Genomic DNA, 21,461 nt, shown 5'->3' with positions numbered 1-21,461 from the left:
TCTAATTCCCTTTATTCTTACCCTCCCCGTTCTTTTTTTTTGTTTTTACTTAACATCCCCTGGATTCATCTCGTCGCCCGGGAGGAGTATCGTCTCAGCCACGCGATGAAACAGGTATACCGTGTACATGGAGGCTCTACGAAATAATTTACTTTTAAAGACTTGATTTTTTTTTTTTTTTTTTTTTTTTTTTTTTTTTTTTTTTTTCGATACCACGTCGTGCACACAAGTATTACCCAACTTGAGCTCACTCGGCAATGCTATACGCACGGTAGCGCTTCCTCGTTATTTCGCTCCAACCACGAGGATTCCTCTCGCGTGTCTCTGACGATTGTGACAAGCTTTGCCTGATCCCCTCCCGTTTATACACCCGACACCACATCAACTCGGTCCTGATCCGAAGAGTCGCGACAGGATTATTTCTATTTCTTGATTCGACGCCTCGGAACTCCTGGCGCGCGCACTCCCTTCTCTCGTTAACTTTTTCACCTGGTTTTCGCGAAATCCGCGACTTCTCGACTAGCACTTGGGATTAGCAATCACAACGCGCCCATATGCATAAACATGAGCGCGCAAATGGTACTTTAGCGCTCGCATAAATTTGCATATCCATTTTGACGAAACGTCCGAGCTGTGGTGCACCGGGGGTCGAGGGGTGGGGGAAAAAAAGCGTCGTCGCGGGATGATCGGAAATTTGAATGATTGTCCCGTCAACACTGTTGTGACGCATAACTATATGGTAAAAAAAGAAAAGGATAACCTCACCGCTCGCTCCTCCGTTTCGACGATGAGGTGATTGTTCTTGAGGGTCAGGGTGATTATGTTGCCATTGGTGCTTTTGCTCGTGTGGCTTCCACTCGCGTCCGAGGCGTACGTGACGGTCCCCGCGTCGAGGCCCTGGGCTCCCTGCATCATCGAGTCGCAGTAGTGCGGTCGTATACCATTAGCCAGCTGGAATAAAACAGAGAGGGACGTTTTTTTACGATTTTTCGTCAAGCATCAACATTTCTTTCATCGTCGAGAATACGGTCAAATATAACAAAAAAAAAAAATATCGCTTTTATACATCAGGAGTAGAAAAGGAGACGGCGCTGAAAAGTACGTTTCGAACAAATGGACGTAGACACACTTAGTGGTACCGTTTGGGGGGACATTGGACAAGCCAGAGGGGCTTTTGTCGGGGATGGGGGTGCGCTCGGTACCTTATACCCAAGTGCCGCCTGGATTTTTATGTACGCGCCGTACGTGTGTAAAGGGCTTTTCTCGTAGTTGGTAACTTATATAGGTACACGCAGAAAAGAATTACAGGAATTTTTACCGTAAAAGCAACGGTAATCCTGTGATAATTTGTCATTACGTAAATTTTTACCGTAGTTTACAGTAATTTTTTTGGTAACTGTAAAATTTATCCAAAATTCACTATAATTTTTACTGTACTGCAACGGTAAAATTTCCCCTGAAAGTGCATATAGCTATAGGCTGCAGGATCACGTGGGCTGTAGAGAAGGGCTGACCAGATGTCTATATGTATTACCGAAATCAACGTATAGATGAAAGTACGGGTATCTTTTATAAATGACTATAAGCGAAGTAGTACTGCATCATGTGTCCAACAATTCGTTAAGTACCAATTCTATTAATGCAAATATCCGTACAGGTCTACAATTTGTAGGTTAGTCCGCGCTTTAGCAGACAACTGATAATGTGTTCGGCCTTCCCCTACAGCCTATAGCTATATATGCCCTTTCAGGGGAAATTTTACCGTTGCCGTACAGTAAAAATTATAGTGAATTTTGGATAAATTTTACAGTTAGCATAAAAATTACTGTAAACTACGGTAAAAATTCATGAACATCTACGGTAAAAATTTACGTAATGACAAATTATCACAGGATTACCGTTGCTTTTACGGTAAAAATTCCTGTAATCCTTTTCTGCGTGTATAGACGCACACGTGCGGTAAACCTATCGCAAAAACAGAAATGGAGCTCGATCCTATATCTCTGCTGCTTTTGCCGAGAGTATAGGAAACCCAGGACGCAGCGACAAAGAGAGATTTTCTTCCACCTCCCTTTTTGCGACTCTCTCGCACAAACGAGCACAAAAGTGCAATCTTCTCTCTCTCCTTTTCTTGTCCATCAAAATCGATGCTTCGCCTTTTGTTCGTGTACCTAGTAACTTGGATGGCAGCCCACGCAATATAGAGGACGTCCAGCGAGAGGGAACGAGTCTGCAACCCCCCATGCCGAGGTTAAGCAGTTTGTTTTCCCTCGAATTTTAGATCCCCTGGCCTGCAGACTCGTACAAACTGATGCAGATTTACACCGGGTCAGCGCGCCGCGGCTTTTACATATACAACAACGTAACTATATGCACAGCAGCTGGACTGCTTTTTGCAAACCCCTTTCCCCCTCCTCCGTCTCTACATGTACCTATATATTTATGTATACACAGTTTCCGAGCGCAGCGGCGGAGATAAGAAAGTTGCACCGCGCGTTCTCTTAAAGAGCGCTTAGCGCCCCTAATAGGATATTCATGAATGGATTGCTTTTGCCCGGCTCCTGAGCTTTCTTTTTTGCTCACTGCCTACACCTACATGAACTCGCATCTCGTGCGGACTCGTGTAACTTTGTCTTCTTTTCTCGCTTGCAATTAACTGCGGTGTCTGGGTGATCCTCGTCTACAAGAGAACATAAACTGGGTACAGCGAGGACAATGCGCACGTTCACCAGCACCCAATCAGAGGGACCGCACGCCTTTCCCGTTTGTTACAATACACGTATACAATGAGGTACGGCCTGGGAGTATGACGTGCCTCTGGATTCTAATCGGCGCTTTGTGAAGTGACGCAACGCGTGCTTGGCCGCCACCGCTGGTGCGCGAGTCCTAGAAGAAACGAGGCCGTTGACCGTCTGGAGGAGCTCAGACGGACAACTTGTTAGATTATATATATACATGTTACATATACTTACGAGCGCGCCACACGGACATAATATACCGATACATGTTGGAGATCCCATATTACTTCGGCCTCGCGTGTATACTTTCTAAAGCGGAGTATTTTTGGAAAACAGAGGACCCTTCGAGTGAAACTGCAAAAAAAGTACAACCGATCGATATGACATCGTATATGCGCACGATTGCAGCAAAGGGTGTGCTATTGCGATATTAAAGCATAACTACGAAGTGCAGAGAGGGGGAGAGCAAAGTTTCTTCCCTCTTTCGCGGAGTGGCAGCAGATAAATGTCCAAAAGTCATTGCGATGATCCGGGTGCAGATGAGGAGCGGTAAATCGGCAACGGGTGCGACTGCGTGTATATATCACGTGTGTCCTATAGCGGGTCGTTAACCGCGACCGCGTCAGCCGAGGGGGATCGAAATTTCGCGAGCAAAAGAGGCTGACGGAAATTGGCCGCTCGTTTATTGCGCGGCGTGTGTGCGCGGCAAACTTGCTCGCCCGCCTAATTGCCTTCTGTTTCGCCTGCAGCCAATACACACCTATACACTCCGTGACAAACGGGTAACCCGCTCTCCTCTCTCAATATGTAATGGTATGCACAGAGGGCCTGAAAATCCACCCCCTCTCGAGTGGAGTCGCAACTTTTTTCGAATGGCAGATAAAAAAAAAAAATCTCCAAAGTTGCGTAAGTTTGGACGGAGGAGCAGCGTGATCGGGGACCCGCCGATTATGAAACACCGGTAAGACCATAATAAAAAGTCTAACGCAATATTAGACGGAGGCTAGACGCGAGCCAGACGCGGTGCCCGGAGTACCTGTTTAATTATGCAGTGGCGTATGCCAGCTCACACACGCGCACGGGTATTATATACCGAGAGACATCCTCCCCGGGCTATCTTCTCGAATACATTAGAATAGATTAGAGCCGCGTTGCGTCCTCGCATACGTAACAGTGACGTAATGTTATATACGCTCGCTAGACGAAGGCTGTGCGGTTGAAAAAAAGTGGCCCGAGTTCTGGTGCCGTCACCTGGTATAACTAAGAGCTATGGGGGCACCGGCACGTGTGCGTTTTGTGTCGTAATATCGGGACCCGCGCGCTTAACTTATATCGTCGTGTGCGGATCCTCTTTTTTTTTTTTTTTTTTTGCAAAATGTGATCTCTCGAAGGCTGGATCGTGTGGTGTTTTATATAGTGTATAGGTACGGTTCCATTGAGCAAAAAAAGCAATGGATTCTCAATCGAGTTCTCGAAGGTTAATGCAAACACAAAATAACTCGTTTAATGCGTTGGAGCTCAAAGTTTGCTTACACGCTCGGGAGCCAACTTTTGTCTACGACTCCGCCCTCCTATCAAGTTTTGATGAACAAAATGCTCCTCTCTCTCTCTCTCTCTCTCTCGTGACGAGGGATCTTTATTTTTATTATTATTATCGTTTTTTTTTTTCCACAAAGGCTACTGACCCCGATACATCTGGGGGCGTTGCACTCGTGGTCTGTTTCGCCGCTCCTTTTCCGTTAGACCACCGCATAATCGCGCCTTTCTATATACACATGCGAGGAGGACCCGACTCATCCTTCGAATGGTGTGGGCCATCTTCTTCTTCGTTTTTTGCGCATTATTATTATTAATATTATTTTTTTTTTTTCCTTTGATTCTCCTTCTCCGATGAGTATCGCTAATCCTCCGCGTCCACATTTTGCCATTGCTTAGCAAGACAACTGGCGATTTCTCATAGCTTTTGCGAATTTTATATTATTTTAACATTTTTTTTTTTTTTAATAAAGATAGTATCCGTACCCGTGCCCAGCGCTCGCGCATCCGGCATTATATATTTACACGAGAATATCTTGTTTCGAGCCTTTCACCTTTGGCATAATTTTCGTTTGATGTACGTAATGTTGTGTGTGTGCGTGTACGTATGTATACGGTATCCTCGGCTCCGTAGCCTAAGGCGCGTAGTTTCTTTGGCTCTTATTTCCTATACGTGTATTGTGAGCGAGGCTCTCTTTCAAGGCTTCCATTTGAATTTCGCAATTATGCGAAAAGGCCCGACCGGAGATAGAGAGATTCGCACGAAATTCTATAGATTATGCGCGTCCCCCATCCTCCGAGAACGGGCTAACAAAGTGGTCAAGGTGTTATGTATATCTTGCTACCTCCAACTGACTTTTTCCCCCCTTTTTTTTTTTTTTTTTTTTTTGTACATTTGTAGGTACATATTGAATAGCAGTGTTATAGAAATATGTTGTTGCGCTCTGAAAAATAAGTATATGTATACTTTTTGCAAATAAATACATCTTTTGTCCATCGTTTTTGTACGACTTTGGGATTTTTTTTGTACGAAACTTGAGTACTCCATTAATTATTTTTTACTTCATTACAAGAGCATTATGTATTATTTTATCTTCGATATATCCTTTGTTACTCAAACATGTAAATTAAAAAAAAAAAAAAAAAAAAAAAAAAAAAAAGAGAGAGAGAGGTATAAGTTACGCTGTCAAATTTATTTTGCCTGTGCGCAGAAAAATGCTTAGTTTGCTCGTGCAAAGTCGATCCTTGCAAATACCACAACGGGAACCGGTTTCGAACGAGAGAGAGCGAAAAAGAGCGGTATAGGGACGTCAGGGAGGAGGGAAGGAGCGAGAGAGTAAATTGCAAAGCACTGATCCCAGCAGCTACGGGAGTGTATGCAAGAAGTAGGTCAAAACACGATGTTATAAAACGAAACTCTTTCGACGTGTGTCTTGGACACATCCGAACTTTACTTGGTGGTGGTGATGCTGGTGGTACAACTTTTTGCAAATGAGGATCGATTCGAAGTAGCAGGAAACTATACGTATACATATTTCAAGAAATTTTATGTAGAGAAAAGGGGCCCCACTTGACGGTAGTTTGGCGACTTATTTAATCCACCGAAACTGTTTTAAAAATTATAGAATAATAAAAATTCCTCTTACAACCAACAAAGTTCAAAAATCTTGCGGTATTTTTTTTCGAATACCTTCAGCCTTTTTTTTGCAAAATTTAAAAAATATTGTTAGGTTTGGTGAATATGTCGGGATAGATTAGACATAGATATGTTGGCGTCGTTTTGACTACTTGTCATGCAATATTATTAATGCCATTTAGTTATTGATTAAAATTGTCAGTCACAATAAGCTGAATCAAAATGCTAATTGATGTTTGATAATTTTCTAAAATCGAGTTTTCTCCCTTATTTTAAAACACTGAACAATGAAACTATGAAAATACGAATTAAACATTTTTGCAAATGTTTTAAATGGAAAGTAGTATGCACCAACTAGAGCCAGATGAGTTTTACCAACTAGCCTTGGAGATTTATTGTTAATGGTGACAAGTTTATGATAAAAGCTTTTGAAAAATTTAAAAGTACAACAATTTTATAAAACAAGCTCTCAATTTTATGAGACGAGTTTTGACAAAAGGTTTGTACGCGTAACAGAAAACAGTGCATCACACATCTCGCACGGCATTGTTACATTTTATCTTTGTCGTGCACTCTGCCATTACCCTGTTTTTTCTGTCTCTAGTCTACTTATTCTTGGCCGAGCTCAGTTGTACAAATGTGTTATATAAATTTCAAGTAGCTAACTCTCGGTAGATTTAAATGCGTATGGAGACTTTGGCGTGGATATACTCTCAAATACTTTGCGTTGTAATTTTTCTCCAAAAACATAATGCATTATTATTATTCACGCTTATAAAAATAGTACTTGAAAATTTTTTTCGAGCAAAAGCAATGCATAAAATTTTGAAAAAGGACAAACGTAAAAGAAACAAGTATTTCAGTTTATCACAATATTTGTTTGACTAGTTTGTTTGATAAGGTTTCCGAGTATATACTTAAAAATGTTTTGAATTTTCAAAACACGTATAAATGAAGATAACGGCAGAGGTTGCATCAAAACGAGCGGTGAAGCAGTAATGACCGATGGGAAAGTCTGATAGGGCCTTAATGACTGACACCGTTTTCTAACACATTTATGTTACACGAATACGTGAAAGCTATATCGAAAAAGACATTTGTACCAGGTTTCTTCTTCAAAATGGCTGTTGTTCAAACTCTGGCTGTGATTCTGTTGATTCAAGGTATAACCCTTTAAGTAATAATTGTTACAAATACACCTTCGAAATCGTAATAAATTCTGAAGAGTCTCTTTGCGTATAAAAGTAATCACAATTTTTCTGTACTTTGGTTAAGTTGCCAGTGCTAGTAACGAGTGGGCTGAACCACATCCGTCTCCGTTTCATGGATTTATTGCGAAATACATTGACCATCGAGTAAGCGGAGGTTGCCAAGCTGTACTTATCAAGGAAAACTGTTTTCTAACAACGGCCAGTTGTTTGATATTGACCAAAGGATTTAACCCCAAAGCTTTTCTTGGCCATCAGTTGAAATTACCCAGTATGTACGGAATCCCCATCAACGAAACCATAATTCACGAGAAGTTCATAGAGAAGTAATACATTCATTTTCGTTAAGACATTAATATGTACCTAGAAATTCACAAATGTATTTTCAGTGATCCCAATTACGACGTGGCTCTTGCAAAATTTGAAGGAAAAATCAATGGCACTTTCAAGCTCGTGAGTCTACCCGAGCAACGTAGTAGTTTGGACACAGGACGTTACTTGAAGGCCACTTTCTACGGTTACGATTATATTGTATCGGCGATGAAGTTGAGATATTTCATGGTTCACGTAATAAACGAAGAGACTTGTAAGATACGCAGGAAGAGCAGAAAAATACCCGGGGTACTGCAGCAGTCACATTTTTGCATCGATGTCGCCGACCGACATGACTTGGAATGGGTGAGTATTAAAAATAGCCATTGGTTTGCGCCAAAGTTTAAATTTTGCTGACGATTTTTCGCGCTCCTCAGATCAGTTGGCAAGACTTTTTGTTCGACAGCAGCAGCTCTGGCTTCGTAATAGTTGGGTTAGTCACCACAAACAATCTTATGGTCACTCGGATCTCGGAGCACGTGGACTGGATAGAAGAGAAGAGTAGTGCTTTCGAAATAACAGGCAACAACTTCGCCCTGATCTTGGTTACGATTGTTGTATTGTGCTTTGCACGATAACCAGTATGTACTACGGATATTTAATGAACCGGATTCAAAAATCTTTTTCAAAAAATAAATTAAAATCCTTGGGCAGACTTTTGTTTGAGCTCTGCTGAAGCTTAAAATATTTATCAGGTCGAAAGTCACGGTAAGTTGAAGCTTGAAAAGTTTTTAATTTCATTGCACATTTTTAAGCTTGAGCTTGAATTTTTTACAACTTTCGATTGGATCAATACTTTCAGCTTAGGCACGGTGCACTCGTTTCAGTGTATACTCACTAATTTGCTGCTGAAAATTATATGTTTAAATGACAGTAGTACTTTACTTTGCTGTTTATCTCTTTTTTATTACCAATATTGCTCTTCTGCGTGTTTTTTAGCTTTTCATTCATTGGTTTTGTGCATTATTTACTCCAAATCAATACTGTTATTATGTGCAAACTTGCGAGAGCAAAAGAAAAGTAATATTTACAGTGGAGATGTATTACAAGTCCAGGTAACACCAGATGCGTATGGAAAAAAAAAATGTAAAATGAACGAAAGCTGAGGCTACTGTGGCTGGTAAATGGCGTTCCCATCGCGTTCCACGCGCGCCTCTAATTTGGCCTTGAATCTAATGCAAGTCGTCTCGAGCGAGGTTCATAGACCTCGGACGTTGCCACTTGAAGCGGTCGGTCGTTGCTGATGATGCACTCGAGCTCCACAGAAAGAGATAAGAAGAGGCGACGGACGATGACGCGCTCGCGAGCTCCTCTGCCACATGTATACAATATATAGTTCGATAGAGGCTTAGCTGTTTTTTTTTTTTCCCCCCCGAGCCTATATCTTTTTCATTTATTCCGCGATGAACTCTCTACTTGCCAACTCCACAGGGTTATTGGTGTTGTTAATTGTTCTCTTTGTACTCTCGCAATTCGTGACTATATTACTTTTTATTCCCCGATAAAAGCACGAACGCCAAGTTTTAGAAGAAATAAAGTTTGCATCGCGGAAAAGTACGCTCGTTTTTTCTTTCTTCTCGCGCGTGCGATTGATACCACAGTGTGGCGCAGCATCGGGGCAAAAAAAAAAAAAAAAAGACCCCACTCAGCAGCTGCCGAGATGTTAGATATCACCGAGTGCAGAGGTTCTCGCGCGCACAGCTGATAGGGAGCCGCTGACATTTGCCCGCAGGACGACCACTGCGGTGTGTCGGGACTGGGTACATATACATATATACACACCTGCACGATACCGGTGTACAAACATCACCAGCTTGGGCTATACCCGTTTTAGGATTATGCACCTATATAGCGGCAGAGTCCGCATTGCGCTATCTTTCGCGATGCGCTTTCCCCTGTCGATTTATCCAAACGCCAATCGAAAGCGTTTTTGTGCTTTTCTCACTCTGTACCAATTTAGCTGTTTCTATCGAGCCATTGGGAAATATAATTCATCGGGATGCACAAAAAAAAGAATAAACTAAACATATAATATGGGTAAATGCGCGCGTCACCGAAACCACGTGACCAAAGTTTGCGATGGTGGGGCGTAAGCAAAGTAGCCGAGACGATATGGAAGGAATGTAAATATTTCATTTGGACGTCGGAAGTTGAAACAACAATCAAGTTTGCTCCCCCCCCCTCCCCTCTCTCTCGCTCTCTCCTATTATCAGTTTTGGGATTTTTTTCTAATCTAAATTGCGTCTGCTCTACTTCCTGTGACTTTTATATTTAAGCGCGTATACAATATAAAATTATCGTGATTCGCCCTCTTCCAACTGACACTTACATACACGTATATTATATAGTGATGCATTTACGTTATTTCCCACCGAAGCTCCGTCTACTGATTATGCTTAAAATTTATCATTTAAAGGACCATTTGTGGGTGTAAAAATGTGTCCAGCCATAACTACGGTTCGCCGAATGCACCTGCGACACATGAATCCTGAACTTTGATTCCCTCGTCGAGGAGTAAGCCCGTACAAACGAATAAGTTCAAGAGTGCAAAGCTCGCAAAAGCGAGTCGAAAGTTATATAGGTAGTTTGGTAGCTGCAGCTGGCGCTGGAGAATTAGCCCGGCCATGCGGAGGAACAAAAGCCATACCCCGTGAATTTCACGGGCCAGGAGGGAAGAGGCTCGACTTTGTTCGTATGATTAATGCTTCCCTCCCCTGCGCTCGCGTAGCAGCGAAGACAGCGCTATTAGCTCGCGCAAAAAGCACACGCTCCGGGGTAATTTCATTTTTGTCAGTGAACCCTTCCCCAGTTTTTTTTTTTTTTTTTATATTCTCCAAGAGAGCACTCTGCTGATCTCTCACTTTGTGCTTTATTGCAGCTTTGTATAACCGGCCTGTGAGATACATATATATAGTTGACATTTTTTCATCGAGACCCTCTCGTCTCATCTCGAAAAAAATGTTGAGACCTCCGAGACTTGTCAAGGTGTCAAAAGTGTCAAACGAGACTTAGGAAAAAAAAATTTTTTCGATACCGAGATACTTTGTGATGACAGGGTCGCTCGTTTGTCGTCAAATTGGAGGTAAAACGAAAGACTTTCAAACAGATCCATTAACTTGAAATCCATCGATCTTTACACCTAAAGAGAAAAATAGTTGGAAAACGGAAACAAGCCGGCCCTGGACAGCAGCAATCGAGTCAAGTATACCCATTGAACGTAGCATACAACGTACAAACAGGCGAGGCGAGAAATAAAGCGTCGTCGGCGTGACAAATCGTTCGCGTATCTTTATCTCCGTGTGCGCCATTATTGTCGTCGTCGCGCTATAACAAGTGTACCACACCGCCCGCTAGTTCAAGGTTAGTCGTGGCGGAAGTCCGTACCGATTGCGATGTGGCGCGCAATTTGCGCCCAGTGTGCGTAAATACGTAATATATACGCGCCACGTAGGGACTTGTTTGGAATGCTATTGGGTATCAGTCGGCGACGCTGCGCGATTTGACTTTGGCTCTTTTTTTTTTTTTTTTTTTTTTTTGTTTATTTTTTTTTTTCGAGTCAAGCGCGAGAAACTATACGCCGTCTTCTTCGTTAGATCGGCCCCGAGTTTTTTCCGAGAAGAACGTCGTCGGTTCTATTTCGAGGTGGTGATCGGCGCTCTATACCATTCGAATTGGCTCTCGTTGCTTCCTTTTAGCTTCAATTGTCGCTTTTGCACCAACAACGAACAAAAGAAAGAAAAAGCGACAAGGACGCAAAAAGCGTTTTAACCATTCTTTTTTGCCTTTGGATGGAATTTTGATTATAAAAAAAAAAAAATTACTCGGTCGTCCTCGCGCATTGGGTTGAACAAAATTAATTGCTACACAAGACGCAAACCGCGTGCAATAATTTCATCGCGCTCATGAATAATTTACAGTGCGATTAAATGAATTGTATTCCAAAAGGGGATAGGCGCGGGAACTAAGCACCGCGAACGCCAACTATATACGAAATACACACTCGTATCCAAATATTCAAATATGTGGCGTCTCGGGGAGCTCTCGGAATTTTCGCCACCGAAGTTTATATATGCATGACAAATAAACGGCATATTTCCCGGAAAATCTCATTAAATTTTTGGGAGCGAAACAATGAGTAATCGTCGTGAAGTTTGACACCTGCAGTTCTCGGGGTGAAAAATTACACTCGAGCTGTAAATTACTCTCTCTCGGGTGTCCCTAATAGAAACGGCGAATTAATGCTCTCTATTAAGCCAGCGATGCTGGTGAATTATTTGCGCAACAATTTTTCGACTATTCATCATAGCGCGTATTATATGTATAATGTGTTCCCGACGCTCTGGGGACTCGTTTGCAAAGCCGTGTCGTATAAGTATTTACCATGGAATTGGTTTCGCAAGGCTGTTTCGAAAAATCAGCACGGCCGATCTCTATTCCTTTGTCTAGAAAAAAAAAAAAAAAAAATACATAGTCACAGCGAGACACGAGCCACTCCAGCTAGCACTCGTCTAGCTCGCCGAGGAGGCCTTGAACGGCTTAGAACCGTTAGAGGTGACAGACGGTCAAGTCTCTCTGTTTGAAGCAATGGGTATTATTACGGTCGAGAGACTCCTGCCACCTGAATGTAAATGACCTTCTCCGGCTTTTGATTTCTAATTTGCTTCTCGTTCGTTACGTCATCTCATTTAACCGCCGTCCGGTGTTACTCAACATCGTCTAGACGTGACAAAAAAAATTCCCTAGATTGGCATCTGAGCAGTGTTAGACCTGTTGGAGAGAATATAATATAATTTAATCGTCGCTTTGGACTTGAGTGAACAAAAAAAACAAAAATTGAACCCTCAAGGATAAAGTTGAAAGTTTCCTGTAACGGACGTTCGAAAACGAATTTTTTTTTTTTTTTCTTACATTTTCCCTTTTGTGAGTGTATGGATAATGTATTTAGTCTTTTTCAAGAAAAATGATAATTCAGTTAACGACTTCAGAAAACTGTAGAATCATTATTCTCCCGGTACAATTTGTCATCGATGTCTAATTTATTAACGAAAAGTAAAAAATTTCGAAATGAAATTGCAAGTAAGTAAAAGAAGGAAAAAAAAATTGTTTTTCACAAAGCCAACAACCGAAGACTCGTAAATTACGTTTCGTCTTATAGAAATTTCAACTTTTCTCACAAAAGGCACCCACCCTGCAGAAATCGTCTCGGTCCAAAAGGGCGACATTATAGAGGAGGGGGGGGCCCCCGGTCCGTATACGTACGCCTGGCACGTATACGCCCGGGCATAATTAAACCAATTGCCATTCCCGGCCCGAACTCCTAGCTCCTACCATGTATATATGTATAGACCGCTCGGCTGAATACAAGTGGGCACGACGCCGACGACGTTCCCTGATATAGAGGAGCGCTTTTATGCTCGCTTAGCTTATAACGTGCTGTATGTATGAATTATACTTGTGCCACAAAGAGGACCGAGACGAGGAACGTGTGTAGACTGGTCTAGCACACGCTGCAGAGGTGAAACACTTCCAAATGAAGCCCGACTCTATAGAAGGACACTGGCGAGTTTCAACGAATCGCGACCACTCGCTGATGAAAATCTACTCCGTCGTGGATTTTTTGGTTGCTCTACATAGCACGTCCCCCACCAACCGTATCACGAGGTGCTCTGCTCAAAATGATAAACTTGGTTTTCATGGAGCGAACGATGCGTGTAAATGTACCACGAGCAAAGTATATTATATCCAACAGAGCGCGGTATAGCTCATCCGTATAGACGTAGATACATATAAAGGTATACACATACGACTGGCGCTTGATTTTCCGAGCGCTCAATGCCACCGCGCGTATAGTTATAACATATAGCACAGTGGCCTCGCCAGCGGAATAATAGCGTAGAAGCCAACGGGTATAGGAGTTGGAGACCTCGAAGCGGCTGAACTTGACCGGATTCATCGGCCGCGCTCGAGGACGAGCGGAGGATTTCCGCGAGCGTTCGCGGCCGCGCTAGGCCCGCTCTAGCCGCGGCTTTCATTGCCAAGGCCCCTGCCGGCTCAAGGACTTCCTCTTTGCGAGCGCGACTCTCCGGCCGGCCTCCCCCTCCCACCGCCGCGATTTTGTTCTATTTTTCACTCGCGCCCGTACACCAACCGTCCCTCTCTCTCTCTCTCTCCGACGCCACGTATTGCTTGTGTGTTGTTATATATAGCTGTATTTATGCCAATTGGCGGCGTTGGGTATAGCTGGCGGCAAAAAGTACAACTATCGCGAGCCAGCCTAGGAAGTATATAGCCGCGCGTTCGAGTTGTCTGCAAGCCAGGAGTTTTTTTTTTTTTTTTTTTTTTTTACCTTGAATCATACGAGTATACGTTTGAAGGAAAACATCGGCGTTTTATCGGTTCTATGTTCTTTCAAGGGAAAAAAAAAAAAAAAAAAAGCCATCGGGATAAACGGCGACGTATTGTTCCGCGCGGGTTTCCACGCGCTTAGAAATGCAAAGCATCGGAATAACGAAGAGAAAAGAGGGCCAAGGGAAAAATGGAAGAATGAACAAAGAGAAGAACAGAGAGAGAGAGAGAGAGAGCTCGGTACAGGTGTGCTGGAGAGGGGGGAAAAGTCGAGTTTCGGGCTGAAGGATCCTCCAGAACGAGTGGCGCACATTATGTACTTTGAAAGCGTTTCCGTTCCCCCCGTGCTTTTGCGCGAAATGCGAGAAAAGAGAGGCAGAGAGGGAAAACGAAGGGTTATCGTGCTAAAGCGTGCTCTCTCTCTCTCTTGCTTAAATTAAAGCTGCCGTGTTACGTGCAGGTAGACCTTCCTCGAGAGAGCATATCATCAAGAGTTGCGCAAATGAGGCGACTGACGCCATGGTGTACGTATACATTTTATACGAACGTCTTACGTTGACGTCTCGGTCGAGGAAGGGAGTTAGACAGGTGTTACTTACGAGCTTGATGATTTTTTTTCTCGAAAACTCATAAACGCAATAAGGTGCACTCGGTAGCTTGAACAGATAAATTAAGAGCCGATACGCTCGATCGACTCGATTGCCCTCGATGATACTTACTTTTGTAGTTTTGTGATTTGCGGGGGGGGGGGGGGGTGGCAAAGTTTCGCCTTTGAAAGTTTTAAGAAATTGGTTAGGGAATAAGTAAGTACGTGATTGTAGGTAAAAAAGCGTAGAAAGTCCCGAAGTGGTCGTCAACGTAATTACTCGCTACGCGTCGTACAGGTTCCCACATTTCTAGCCTAATGAGTTTTTAAATGAGATTTTCGCGAAAGGCAACTGTACAAATATTACCCAAGTCCCTCGTAGCGCCGCTATACAAAAGTGTTACTTGACACGCGTAACAAAGAAAAGTGGACCTCACCTCACGTATTTTCCATAACACGCTGTACCAAAAAACTACTGTGACGGCTTACTTTTTTCGTTCAGGCTTTTTTTTTTTTTCAAGTAACGGCGCAAAAAATCGAAATTTGATTTTTTAAATTAAAAATTAGACTGCGGCTGAAATGATTTCAACTCTGCTTGTATTTCGTAGCTCATGATCGTAAAGAGTGAAGATGAAAACTCATTGGCAATCCTATACAAAAGTTCTCTACCAGAAAAGCTTCAAATTTTTTTATGGCTCGATTCTCAATTCGATCGGTAAAGCACCGCGACGGAATAAAAGCTCGAAAGTCCGAAGCGCAACAAGCTGAGCTGTAAACTAGATTAAATGCCGTCTTTGCCGAGTATAGAGAAAAAACAAGTGCAAAGTTAAGCCACGCCGTTGGACAAATCAAAGGGAAGAGCGGATAGAAGGGATGAGCCAACGGTACAGCTCTTTGTCACCCATCGCTTCTAGCTTTTACTGGGTAAGTAAACCTATGTATGCACGCACTCGCCCCTCCCACCCTTTGCGCTCATCCGCCCGTTACATTAGGATCGTATATGTTATGTATAGTACTGCTGATGGTTATTTGCGGAAATCAGTAGCAGTCAAGGTTACCACGCGAGCGCCGAAGCTCTAGCTAAAATTGCCTGCCTTGATTCTATTGATAGGCGCAAGTGACGTTTGTGCAGCTGACTAGACGTCAAGCCTCTAATTTTACTCAACTCCCACAGCCACCATATAATATTGTGTTGTACTTGCTCCAAAGAGTTAAATTGTACAACAGTTGGGCTGGACAGATGGTATACCTATGTTCATGAATTTACAAATCCCGGGCAACAATGATAGAAATTACACTCGAAAAGTGCCTCGACATACAAGTATCATTCGTGTACTGGTACATCATAAGTATATGTACACGCGAGATTTTCTGCGATGGGCACGGCGATAGCGCGCCAGACCCGGACAGACGGACGTATAGCGGGTTAACGGTACACCCCTCCTTCTCTCGCTCTCGAGCTTCTAACAGAGCGTATAGGACGCCAGCCGTGGGATTCGCGGTCAAGGCTGTTTGCCGTTTCTTCGGATTATCTAACGCCTCCTCTCCCCGACCAGTTGTTACGTCGGTCTAACGAAAGCGAATAATACCCGGGGCCGAGTGAAACTAAAAGTTATTAGGTAAAACAGCCGACAACTTTCTCCCCGCGACGACTCTACGTTGGTACAAGAAGTTGGCGCTAGTATGGGAAGGGATCTCGATTTATTTTTCGTAATCTAGCTTGCATTTTTTGGATTTTTGGTGGACTCGCGGGCTCCTCGGGTCGCCATCTCGTGAATCGAGGCCGCCCGCGGGGAGAGGGAGAGTTAGATCGGGGTCGACGAACGCGGAGAGCGGGATATATATGTGAAATTTTAACAGGAGCCCGAGCGATTCGCGAACGCTTACGTATACGTGTATCTCCGACGAAAATCAGCTCTAATCTCCTGAAACATGCAGACACGCCGGGCACCGCTTGCAGCTTCGCCCCCTTGGGTATGTGTGTGTGTGTGTGCCTTCCTACACACATATGATGCATAATTTACGTTTGGGCCTCCGATTGCCTGTCGCTGCAACCACGGGTGGAGCGATTGTTTTATTCACGCGACGCCGACTCGCTCAATTACTCCCTCGTTATGTGTGTATACTCGCCGAGGCTTGCGGTCGACTGATTGTCTCGGCATAACACTAGGAAACCCTTTCTTTTTCTTTTTCCTGTCCATATATATTTATTAATTTTTAATAATTTCACTGTTGATGGGTAATGACGATAAAAGAGCAATATTGCCTTCAAATAAATTTCAAAATCCCAACAAAATGCTCTACCGTGTGTAAGCACTCGCCGTCCGTCACGCGGTGAAAAGAGCTGACACGGCTCCGAGTTGAGAAAGGGATGTGCAATTGTTGGTAGGCAATTTCACGAGCTACGTCCCACGCATCCCCGCCAATTGATTAATTAATTTGAATGGCAATGCAGATAAAACATATATATATATATATGTGGTACACACGAGTGCTCCCTCCTAAATTCCCGGCTGTTTTTCCCGAAACTTTCTCCACTCGCGAAAACCTCTATCTGTATGTAGATATTGGGGGGGGGGGTGAAACACATATTATACGTATATCAGCGGATTGCCGGGTGGGCGGGTAAATCATGTCGCGAGTGGCAGCCGACGGGCCGACGTAAATGGGCCATTCGAATTAAGCGCCAGCTGCACTCTCGGTGCGTCGGACTCGTAAACTTGCCCCCAGCGCTAATTAACCCTTTTGCCCTCCCCCTGTCATCTCGGCCCTCGAATTCTTGCGCCCCCCCCCTCTCTCTTTGCTATACGACTGATTAGCGTGGCGTTTTTTAATCGAGTGTCTATACGCATCGAATAGAAACGTAAGCGTCGAGTGAAGTAAGAAAAAAAAAAAAAGCTCGGCGTCTCGAGGTTCGCTGAACTTTTCGTGTGATCTTTAGAAATCGGGCAAACGAGTGTACGTATACGCACTCACGCTCCGAGAGATTATTTTCAGCAGCGCGAGCCAACGAAAAGAGTTTTGGATTCTTTCTTTTTTCTGTTGTATAGGTGGTAAGTATATGCCGTTCGGTTGTTGGCCAGCCGGTTTGCGCGACCGAGAGGTTGTCGAACCCGCTCGCGTCCCTCGAGAGCAATAGCCAAAACTCGCCGCAATGTAACACACTCGCCGCTCATTGTTTTCATCGGCGTTTTTTCCTCCTCGCGAAATACAAGAGCACCACCACCCATCATCGGGAGCCCCCCGTAACAACTATCGCCGCAGAGACACAGATAAAATACATGGATCTGCATTGTTGCTGCAGCTGTTTTTTTTTTTATCCTGACTTTTGACTAATGCTCGCTCTAGAAACCTAAATTTCCTGCGCTCGGGTATAGCGATAGATATAGCGTGCCCTAGATTCGCGTCGAGCGCACAGCAGATACTCCCTCCCCCTGCTCGCGCACCTACACGTGTCCCTCGTGTCGTTATACATTCTATTTTTTTTTTTTTTTTTTTCACTCCTACGTGTATTTATAACTCTATAGATATCGTGTGGTGTGCCGTTGAAGCGATTTGCTTCCACAACGAGGAATGATAATATCCATTGGCGTACCTGATAGAAGTGGATTATAAATAACGAGGAGGCGTCGGATCGAAAATTTCGGAGCTGGATCAGCCGTAAATCGCAAAACGATGCCATCAACTATACAGTGCAAGAGAAGCAGAAATATAGGTATCGGAGGCTCAAGAGCGAGCACGGCTCTGGGAGACAAAAGCAACAGTGCGCATATTATTATTATTATACCAAAATGCCCCGCTTCGGTAATACCTGAATTATGCACGCGATGTGCGTGCACTAATAGCATCGCGCAAAAGAAAGAGAAAAAAGTACGAGGACACATACAAGAGAGCGAGGAGAGGGGCACTGCACGACTGCAATTTAAGCTCGGACCCTCTCGCGTGACGCTCCGGCACTTTTGCAGCAGATACAGCTTCTTACCTCCTGTTGATCCTTGCAAGCGTGTAACAAGTATATAATATAGGTGTACCTTTGGCGTGAGAAGGAGTTCTTCGCCTTCTCTCGTGTTCCCTGCTTTGGTTGCTGGTGCGATTCGGGAAGAAAGACAGACCGACAGATAGACAGGCAGGTAGACAGACACACGTACAGAAGAGGAGGAGGAGGAGGAACGAAAGAAAAGATGAAAAGGCATACGTATACATCAGTGCAGTGCCTACGTACGTGTCTACCTTACATGAATGGTGTGTGTATGTATCTGTGTCTCTGTGTGTATGTATAAGCGAGAGGGAGAGAAATGAAAAACGAGGGTAACGGGGAGGAGGGAAGAAACAGCAGCCAGAGCTGCAGGTTTGCTCAACAATTGCACAACACATACACACGAGACGAGGAGGAGTGGACGAGTGAGCGAGGAGCACGCGTGCAATAAAATAATATATGACAGGCCCAGTAATCGTGTTTCTTTAAAAGTTACCTGCCTATATATACATACACGCCATAGCTTACTCTCATATATTATATACACCTCGGCTCTGCATCCCTTTTCCCAACCCCCTCACCCCGAGAATGATGTTGCAATCGCTCTTTCTCTGATGCTCGTGTTTTTTCACTCTCCCCGACAGAATGGTGCTCGTCACTCTCTCCTCGGACCTTTGACACTTTACATTTCGCGTACGCCGTTCTTTCCTCCAGTCATTTTTCAACTCCATCGTGTGTCCCTTCAACTCGCCACAATTTCGCGATCCCATGATCCCCCCGCGTCTACTCTATTCCGAGCCAGCGCCGTCGTCCAAAAATCTCGTAGCTCCAGCTTATACTGATCGTTATACCTGCGTGTACTCCGTGATTGCTGCCGGCTTAGGACATCATCCTTTGTGACGAGAATACGAGATCCTTATTTTTTTCTTTTTTTCTTTTTTTTTTTTTTTTTTTTTTTTCATGGGTTCCATCTTTTCGTGCGACTCTTCTTTCTCGTGTATGTATTCACGTACATAGGCAGGTACTCACATGTGTACATGTGCTGGAGAAAAATGGAGAGCAAACAGCCAACGAAAACCTGCGTGCGTGCACCACAAAGTTGCAAGAGCAGCGAGAGAGGCCCAAAATTCGTCGGGGGTTTTTTTTTTTTTTTCTCTTCCCCAAATTTTTGCAGAATCCCACAAATAATGGGTACCGCGAAAACACGCAAGCGAAACGTGATTGGACGCGGAATGGGATTCCCTCCCTCTTCGCCCCGCAGAGGTTGACGCTCTCGGATGTATTCGTTCATCTCGCGCATAGCCAAGTCTTTGCGCTCTCGCAGAGTCTATATATTATACACAGGGTGAGTTTACGTTTCCCCTCGAGTATAACACTGTACTCACGTCCCCGATCCTCTCTCCCTCGTAACCCATAGGTTGGCTGTATTTTTTTTTTTCACGGCGTGTATACAGGTATAATCTTATCAGCTGCCCGACCCCGCGGTCCACTCGACTCGCAGAGATTAACGCCGGAGCTTGGCCTGGAAGATTGACCCGGTCGGTCGTGGAGATACCCACCCGCTGGGATAATAGAAATAAGAGAGCTCTGTCAATATTGCTCCAGGGAAATCGTGGCCCGGGACTCCCCGCCCTATATACGTCACTTCGGAGCTGCTGGCCGGTAATTTAATTTAAATGAACGCGAGTGGCCATGGACAACGATAGCTCCGGCCGGATTGGAACAAGGCTCTCCACTTTGGGGTATTGCCCTGCACGGGATTTTATGGTTTTTTCTTTCCTTCCTCACCCTGTTATCTATGATCGACCCTTTGTTTTTTGTTTTTTTTTTTTTTTTCACTACAGCTCTCATCAGTATTGTTGCTCGATAAGCCGTCATCTACAATTGGAGTCAGGGCAAACGACACTTTCATTGGATGAGGTTTATATTTTTTCTTTGTCTTCACTTTGCGTGTAACTTTATTTACAAGGGCTTACAATTTTTTTTTCAGATGAATATATACTGATTATAGGTATATACTGCAGCTATGGCTGTGGCCATTTGTATTTTAATTCGAATAATTAATTGTGTGTTTTGAATGTCACAAATTTCATCGGAATGATCATGAGTTATAAGATGATTGGCTTTACCCACAATCAACAGGATCCCAGGTAAAAATAAACTTTGACGGATAAAGGGCATAATTTTGGTGTATTGAGGTGTAAAGATTTACAAAAAGGTCGATAGGTGTGTATACGTGGCATATGTATAAGGTACGAAGAGCTCGGCACCAGCTCCGATGTACCGATGCCTATATACTTTGGCTCGGTCACTCGTAATTAACGGCTCGGAAGTAATTAAAGCGTAAAAGGGGCATCAGAGAGTAGGCATAACTCGTCGGGTTGAGCGCCGATGCGGCAAGGCGGGCATGCAGGCATATATAAGCAGCGAAAAAAAGGGAGGGGATGAAAAAGGCCGTGGGCCCGACGCGCTAGTTGGTGCCAGGGAAAGGACATTGAACCTCGCGGGCCGAGGTCAGCCACCCCGCAAACGGGAGAAACGCTCGCTCGCGGCCCACCGGATTTTTAGGAGAACCTCCTCCTCCTCCTCCTCCTTGCCGTGTGCTCCTCAAACGGCCAACAGATGGGTCCATAAATGCGCACCTATGTATACCTATACCTACAGCGCTTATATTCGCTTCGAAAATCACCTCGAAGCACGTACCTATACCCATATAATGTGTGTACATCTTTCACACACACACGCGCGGGCGTGCTTGTGTTGGTCCGAGGCCGGTCGAGCGTGCAATTTCTCCGGCTGGGTTTTTATCTCGCGGAGCCAGCTTCGCGCGCTCCTCCTGCAAGTCGATTGCCTTGTTGCCCGCATGCACGCGCTCATGCCCCTCTTACGTAAGTGCAACTTGTAGTATCTACGCGGCTCTTCTTCAAAATTCCCAAAGGCTCGAGCGTCTCTCTCTCCTTCATTTTTCGGCAATCGCGGATGGTACGATGATTTTCGGGGGCGCACTGTGGAAAAATATTTTCGCCTGTACGTATAGGTATATATACCAATGGGACGCTAATAT

At 44.2% G+C, this 21,461-nt stretch overlaps 2 protein-coding genes across 2 annotated transcripts in view; one reads left to right on the top strand and one right to left on the bottom strand.

The window, feature by feature from the left end:
* Positions 1–21,461, bottom strand: part of LOC106641589 (uncharacterized) — a 59,785-nt gene that overhangs the window by 5,216 nt on the left and 33,108 nt on the right. The window contains exon 4 of the mRNA XM_014356060.2: positions 766–951. Coding sequence (XP_014211546.2) covers positions 766–951 — 186 coding nt within the window. The remainder of the gene's footprint in view (positions 1–765; positions 952–21,461) is intronic.
* Positions 6,909–8,374, top strand: LOC149373407 (uncharacterized). The gene is made up of 4 exons (XM_089596775.1): positions 6,909–7,073; positions 7,186–7,444; positions 7,508–7,796; positions 7,868–8,374. Exons 1-4 carry the CDS (start codon positions 6,968–6,970, stop codon positions 8,066–8,068), a joined length of 855 nt encoding a protein of 284 aa, XP_089452901.1. The 5' UTR covers positions 6,909–6,967; the 3' UTR covers positions 8,069–8,374.

The sequence above is a fragment of the Copidosoma floridanum genome, unplaced genomic scaffold (genome assembly GCF_036245765.1).
Source record: "Copidosoma floridanum isolate Cflo_tuat_1 unplaced genomic scaffold, Cflo_Japanese_pri ptg000030l, whole genome shotgun sequence".
Lineage (NCBI taxonomy): Eukaryota > Metazoa > Arthropoda > Insecta > Hymenoptera > Encyrtidae > Copidosoma > Copidosoma floridanum.
This window is presented reverse-complemented; position numbering and strand designations above follow the sequence as displayed.